The sequence below is a fragment of the Salvelinus alpinus genome, chromosome 29 (genome assembly GCF_045679555.1).
Source record: "Salvelinus alpinus chromosome 29, SLU_Salpinus.1, whole genome shotgun sequence".
Taxonomy (NCBI): Eukaryota; Metazoa; Chordata; class Actinopteri; order Salmoniformes; family Salmonidae; genus Salvelinus; species Salvelinus alpinus.
The window spans coordinates 39,313,563-39,320,833 of NC_092114.1; the positions used below are offsets into that span (position 1 = coordinate 39,313,563).

Genomic DNA, 7,271 nt, shown 5'->3' on the forward strand with positions numbered 1-7,271 from the left:
ATATATTCTTCCAATATAATGATTTACGTTTTTGGAACAAAAATATTAAGCTGAGGTAAACTCACTAGGGAACCTTCTTGGTGTAGCAGGATTGGGAAAGACATTTCCATAATGAAGTCAAATTCTGGAAGTGAATCGAGTTTCCTCCTGTAATGTGTAGACATAGGGCCTACTGCAGGTGTAGCTACAGATTGTGACACCAGATGATGTGATATAAGCAAAGATTTGTGTTGTCCATTACTAGATGTTACAGGTTTGCCTATATACAAAACTATACCAACAATTGTTCGATTAACCTGCATTTGGCGATACTGTCTTCATTCTCGATTCAGGAAAACAGGTATCTTATAAATGTCAGTGTCCAGTTGCAGGTGGTTCTACAAACACCAGAGAACTCAAATAGTAAATCCATGATTTTTATCGAGTGAGATATGCCTCTTGCATGTATCTTTATTTTAGTTGCACTGTCGCCTAGAAACGACTAGTTCCGGCAAAGATGCTGGGAAATTCTAGATGTGCGGCAGCTAAAATGGTGAGGAACCTTTCTTAGTTTTCTCAGTTTTTTTTTGTAGGTTAGTTGAAAGATCTATGGAGAAGTTTTGTTTAGTTAAACCAGTGACATTTAGTAATGGACACCAAAAATCTTTGGTTATATAACATTATCTGGTGTAGTAGGCCTACAATCTGTAGCTACAGCAGGTGCTGCAGTGCACTGTTCTAACTAACTAACCTGAAAGTTTTATATGTAGTAGCAGGGGAGGTAGCTACCTCTTTGTGCAGTGACTGAGTTTCATTAAAAACCGTGCCATAGCTGTGAGTGACAGCACGGAGGCGGGCGGAAGTGGCGTGGAATCTCGCGCAAGAAAGCCCGGCTGGCGCGCCAAATTTCAAAGGACTTCCTGGCGAAAAGAACGCGAAAACCTCTGTTTAGCAAAGAACGACGATTAAATTGGACATAAGTCAAAAGTGATCAAAATACTAAAGTATATCGACAGTTTTAAACAATCGGCATCCTTAGCATCATATTTAGGCAGTGGAAGAGAATTCAAGTGCACCGGATTCGACCCACTTTTGTGGAGGTAACGTTATGACTTTCAATGTGGATTACAGGAACTATCCAGCTGTCTACGCCTTGATTGTGAAATAATTTTTCCTAGTAGTGTATTTTGAGTTCTTAATGATATGCACCTCTTAATCGGTGTAACAATATATTACAGTTTGTTGACATTTGTAGAGTCATCTTTGCAAAAATAGTCGTTGTAATTTAGCTAGCTAACAAAAGTGATTCACTTGCTGTCCCCTGCTTTGTCCCTGTGCCATAGCATGGCACGAGCCTTGAGTTACACGAGCAAATCACGAACACTGTCTGTCAGGCATCCAGTAACGTTAGCTATTAGCTACCTACATGCAATTTTTGTTTTTCATATAACAATGTGCATCATATTTGTGAATGATCATAACGCCAAGGTAGCACCTACTACTATTCAACTACATGTAAAAGTCTATTTTGATGCATATTTTTCATTTATGTAACTTTTCTCAGATCCAGATGAATGCACTAGATGGGGCAGGGATGGGCAACTTTGATCGGGGTGGGGGCCACAATCTGAACTCATGATGAGGGGGCCACAGTGGCTCATACCCACCTCTATACCAATACATGCAGTCAGAGCTGGCCCTAGCCTTTTGGGGTGCCTACAAGTGACATTTTGTTGTAGACCTGGAGTTGCCATCCAGGCCTGGAGTTTTCCCGGACTTAAAGGCTTTAACTGCGTCAAGAAGTTCCTCCTCTGTAATTTAGCCTTCACATGAGTCTTTCTGTACAACTGTTAATTTTACGTTATTAATAGAAACAAAATCCTTACAAATAACTTCGGTTAGGAGAGATGGAGGAGACTGAAATGAACAAATATGCTTAAAGTACTTTGCTTCCGCTTTCAAAATATAGTTTGTTGAATCGTGGGCATGCTGTCTTAGAATCTCCCTCTTCTTTTCAGATTGAACTACCTCAAGCTGCCAGTTCTATCCCCCAGCCTTTTAGTGTCAATTTATGAACTAGTTAGCTTAGTCAACTGTAACCATTAGCATTACAACTGATATTTAGATGACGTTACTCAGCAACTAACCGTGCAGGTTATAGATTGTATACAACATTTGTTTTAACTTTCACTGTTAAAACAAGAGTTTGAATGTTTACTCTGTTCAAATTCATTCAACACCACATACTAAGAACAAAGCTTTTACCAGCATTACAGACAGCTTTGTATCACATTTATTGACTTAAGTGCTATTTAAGCCATGGAAAGCTCTATGTAAGAAAGTATCTGTCACTGACTGGGGTGGGGATCGGTGTGTCGTGGCCATGCTGTCCGGAGTCCAGCCGTGTTTCCAGCTGCTGAGAATCGGCTCGTCCTCCACAGATTCGGCCCGGGACCTGTACACGTTCCGGCCGGCGCTGACTCACTCAGTGTTTCGGCTGGGCCGTGCGGCAGAGCTGTGTGATGTCACCCTGGACTCTACGTCTGTGTCCCGGATCCATGCCGAGCTGCATGCTGAGAGGGAGGTGGAGGGGGCGGCCGAGGGGGGCTGGAAGGTGCAGCTAAAGGACCGGAGCAGCCATGGTGAGTTCCACATCATCCCACATGATTACAGTGTACTTTTGTATTTATTTGTTAAAAACTATCTACATGTTCTACAACTCCACACACTTGTGTTTAGTTTCCTTAGGTCTCATTCAACTCTATTCTACAAGCCTTTCATCTAATGAGCTTTCTCCTCCACCTTCCCATGCCAGGTACTTGGGTGAATGAGGTCCGTCTGCAGCCAAGTGTCCAATGGGAGCTCTCAGATGGTGACACACTCACCTTCGGCTGCCAATCAGAGCGAGGGAGCCCAGAGTTCTACTTTCTCTTCCAGAAGGTTAGCGTGCGGCCGTTGGACTTTGACGCCATCACCATCCCCAAGGCCGGCACCTTCTCCTCCGACCTGAAGAACCGAATCAGAACGAGCCTGGACCGCAAGGCGGTGGCCAACTTGGATCTCTCCACTTGGTCAATCAACAGGGCGACTGTCATTCTGAATTCCATTGGAAGCCTGAGCAAGATCAATGGGAGTCCTTGGACATTTAAGAGGAGTGACGGCAATATCACAGACCCAAACTCCATCTCCCCGCCTTTTACATCCTTGGTCCCACCCTCCACCCCTCCTCCCTTTCCACCCACTACCTCTGTGGTCTCATCCAAGTCACTCCCGGCGTCATCCAAGAGCAGGCGCAAGTCAGCCCACACTGTACTTCTGGAGGATGACAGCTCGGACGAGGCCAGGAACCACCGAAGCGTGAAGGACGGCCAGAGAGGGACGAAGAGAAGACGCCTCTACAAGTCAGAGTCTGAGGGTTTCCACGCTTCTTTAGTCAAAACGGACCAGGATGTACGACGCCAGTTTGAACTGAAGCCTGTGCCTAAACCGATTGCAAACTGTCACGCAATCGTCGCTAACGGCAAACTCAACCACGTATCCTTCAACATCAATCAGAGGCGGGAGATCGACCCAAACCATCAAAGGACTGGCCCAAATATGAACGTCTCTGTGTTTCGACAGCAGAATATTTTTCCGCCGCCGTCTTCTGGGCGGGGAAGGCGACGGGCTCACAGCTCCCCAGTGTACTCCCCTATGGTGGTGGGAGGAGAGAGCTACTCGCTGGTGTCCCCGTCCCTTAGGATCTGCAAAGAGGAGAGAGGACGGCCAGGGCAGTTTGCCAGATTTCATGTCACGGCTGGGTGAGAATGCCCCCATGTGACAGCATCCAAACTACAGTGATATTTCTCTAGTGTTTTTTTTCATTGTACATTTTCCTTCCCTGTAAATATATATATGCTCCGTTCTCTTCACATTCTCAAATGATCTTTTTTGTGAAATCGAGTTAATATATTGAAAGTCAAATGTGACACTCACACCTTGCTTTTCTCCCCTCTCCAGCAAGCGGCGGGGCCGACCAAGGAAGCACCCTCCTCCGCGGCCCTCCCTTCCCCCTCCTTCCTCTTCCTCATCTTCCTCCACATCCTCCTCGTCCTCCTCTTCGAGCTCCTCCTCGTCCTCCTCAGAAGACGAAGAGGAGGGGGTAGTATCCCAGGGGGTGGAGCCGTGTGCCGCGCCAAACTGCCGCCTGCCCCAGCAGGACACGGTGCAGTGGGTCCAGTGTGACGACTGCGACGCCTGGTACCACCTGGACTGCCTGCACTGCGACCGCAAGAACCTCCTGCTGGACCCCAACGCAGACTTCCACTGTGGCTGCTGCTGATACAGCAGGAGTGGGTCACAGCCCCTAAACTAGAACACACTTAAATGCCTTAATCATACCACAGTGAATTTGGGGCTTGTTTACGGAGAAAGAAAAAAAAAGACTGTTGTATAATGGGGATTGTATGATTTTTAAAGTAGATGTTGTACAGTGTTTGTGGAGGTTTTTAGTTGCGACTGGGGCTGTCATGGACAGTGGGGTGGGTCTCATCTACGTGATAGTTAGAGGCTGTCCTAAACTGACATTTTTCAAAGTGTTCATCCACGCTCGCTCTGTTGCGCAACTGTTTGGCGAAGAGTGAAAGCTAGGACTCGGGTTAGCAGTGGAAACCCCGGGGACTGAAATTAACTGTGTTGGAACTATTTCAGCTACACAAAGGCTACTCTCTGGTGTACAGTATAAGTCTGGAAACAAGTACATGTACAGTGACAGACAGCAGGTTTATAAATTCATGTGCTAAGTACTTTGATATCGGGTTGTGAATAACCTGCTGTTGATTGGGGCTAATGGAGGTGGTATTGGAGAATTCACCGAATTCATATCTGCAGTAACAATATGCATTGCAATACTCTCATCACACAAAAAAATGAATCGAGCAAGGATTTGCTTAGCTTGGTTCTATCCCGTTGAGTAAAGATGTTTACGCAAGGAGGAGCATGGGTTTTCTGTGTTCCTACTGTCTTTAGTAGTTGTTTTAATCTTCTATAAAAGGCTGTTTTGATATTTGAGAATTCAGATCTATGACATGCTGACTTGTTTTTTTGTCTTCTGATTAACATAAGCTGATGACTTTGATTTACATCTCTAACCGTATGCAACAGTATGTACCGTATGCAACAGTATGTACCGTATGCAACAGTATGTACCGTATGCATGTCTGTCCATAGCACACATAGATTTAGAGAAACTCCACCCAGAAACTATTTTGGTATTTGTTCCATTGTTGACATAATCTCAAAATGTTTTGCTTGTCAGCAATCATGTTTTCAAGATATGTAACTTTTTAATGACAGATCATCCCCATATGATGCATTTAGCATCGTATGATACAGCTTTTTCCAAAATGAATCATACAGGGATGATTTTGGAATCTTTATTCAACACGGCAAGTCAGTTAAGAACAAGTTCTTATTTACAACGACAGATCAGGCGCAGAATGACCTTGTCAGCTTGGGGATTTGATCCAGCAACCTTTCAGTTACTGGCCCAACGCTCTAACCACTAGGCTACCTAGCAAAACATGTCAACAATGGACTAATGAAACAAATACCAGAAGATTTGTGGGTGGAGTTTACCTTCATCAAGTTGTAGAGGAGGCATGACCAACACTCTTGTGGAGCTACCCTTGTGCAGGGTTTTGTTCAAGCCCTATAACTCACCTGATTGTAGTAATCAGTTGCTCCTTAGGACCTTGATCGGCTGAAACAGGTGAGATATAACAGGGCTGGAGCAAAAGCCTGCTCACCCATTTGATCTCCAGGAGTAGGGTTTGCTCCACCAGATGTATAACAACAGTCTTCACTTTAATGATTAGAAGATCAGCTCGTAAGGGCACGTCCCAGTTGGATGTCTCCGATTATTGGTATTTGTCTTGAAAGTTACCAGGGAAGAAATAAAAGGTATTACATTTTTTTTATATATTGATGGAATATATTTTGCAACCTGTAGTTCGCAAGTCTGTTCTGTTCACCATGATGCTTATTGTGAAAGTATAACACGTCTAAGGGCTATTGAATTACCAAGTGCCTGGATAAAAACGGTACTATATTGAAAAGAAACTAGCACAGTAGGGATCTCGACGCAACAGCTTCACAGATTTCATGGAGCATCAAGATCACCCGTGTGTGCTGAAGCTTCATTTCAATTCACCATGATATTACTATGACTCAGACTTCGGCCCTCTGGGGTACATATCCATATATGGCTCTGGGTCGTGATAACATTCTCTGGCCTTTATAATAGGTTTTCATCCAGATTTTTTTCTCTCCAATTGGAGCATGTCTGCTCTCAGGTTAGTGAGGTGTGCCCTAGAGCCCTGGTTAACATGATACCAAGTCAGATATGTGCAGACAGACTCACAGACGGCCGAGGAAACAGATTACAGAGGGGGGAAACGCCGGCAGACCCTCAAGGGCGAAAATTACATTGTCCGTGTTTCCATGGCAACACTTTTTTTGGGCCAGCCACAGCGACAGACAAGTGTTACTTCTGGGAACCATGGAGGTGATTGGAAATGGGACAGTAGTGAGAAGAAAATCTATTTGGCTCAAATAATTGTAGTCTGAGGGAAAATACCATACGGTTATTGGGAGGGTGTTAATGAGAACGTTGAGCTGAAAAGCTATTTCGCGTTGTTTTTGTTTTTCACCAGCAGAGGGCTGTGTTGTTCTTTTAAGCGAACTCTGGCTGTTGACATCACTTATAAGTGCCTGGTATAAAACTACCAAGTCTGGATATATTTATGCTGCCATTCCCAATTATTTTCACTGAAAATCATATGTTTTCATTACACAATTCAAAGAGAATTCAATATTGATATAAGTTACCGCGAGGGACAAAATAGGCTTGGGATGGATGGATTACAGTACACTTATTGGCACAGAATATTATCAGACACCCCAGCCAAACAGGTCCAGATGCGAGAGTTTGACCCATACGTGCTCTGGTGCCTGAGAGGTGTGGTGTGACTGACACACAGGCTTACTGAGGCCTAATGGGATCACTGGAGCAGCTGCCACTTCCCCCAAGAACCTGTCTGCTTACTATTTCCTCCTGACCCCATCCTGACCCTGATTCGGTGGGCCTCCAGCACCAGTCAGAAGAGGAGGGAAAACCGTATTACGCAATAGTACAGCCTGAGAGGTAAGTGCCTGAAACACAATGAGCCCACCGTTCGTAAGCCTTGTAAACAATTTAATGAGTGTATCAATTAGAGTCAAACAATATTAATGGGCCATGAAAATAAATGTCT

General features: G+C 44.6%; 1 protein-coding gene across 1 annotated transcript; it reads left to right on the top strand.

The window, feature by feature from the left end:
- Positions 1 to 839: 839 nt before the first annotated feature.
- On the top strand, positions 840 to 5,936 carry LOC139558696 (transcription factor 19-like). The gene is made up of 4 exons (XM_071374017.1): positions 840 to 1,079; positions 1,998 to 2,621; positions 2,795 to 3,779; positions 3,979 to 5,936. The coding sequence occupies exons 2-4, from the start codon at positions 2,363 to 2,365 to the stop codon at positions 4,298 to 4,300; spliced, it is 1,566 nt and encodes a 521-aa protein (XP_071230118.1). The 5' UTR covers positions 840 to 1,079; positions 1,998 to 2,362; the 3' UTR covers positions 4,301 to 5,936.
- Positions 5,937 to 7,271: the final 1,335 nt, after the last annotated feature.

Coding starts and splice junctions, on each gene's coding strand:
- LOC139558696 (XM_071374017.1), top strand. CDS start 2,363: ATGCTGTCCGGAGTCCAGCCGTGTTTCCAGCTGCTGAGAATCGGCTCG. Junction 2,622..2,794: donor AAAGGACCGGAGCAGCCATG/GTGAGTTCCACA, acceptor TTCCCATGCCAG/GTACTTGGGTGAATGAGGTC. Junction 3,780..3,978: donor AGATTTCATGTCACGGCTGG/GTGAGAATGCCC, acceptor TCCCCTCTCCAG/CAAGCGGCGGGGCCGACCAA.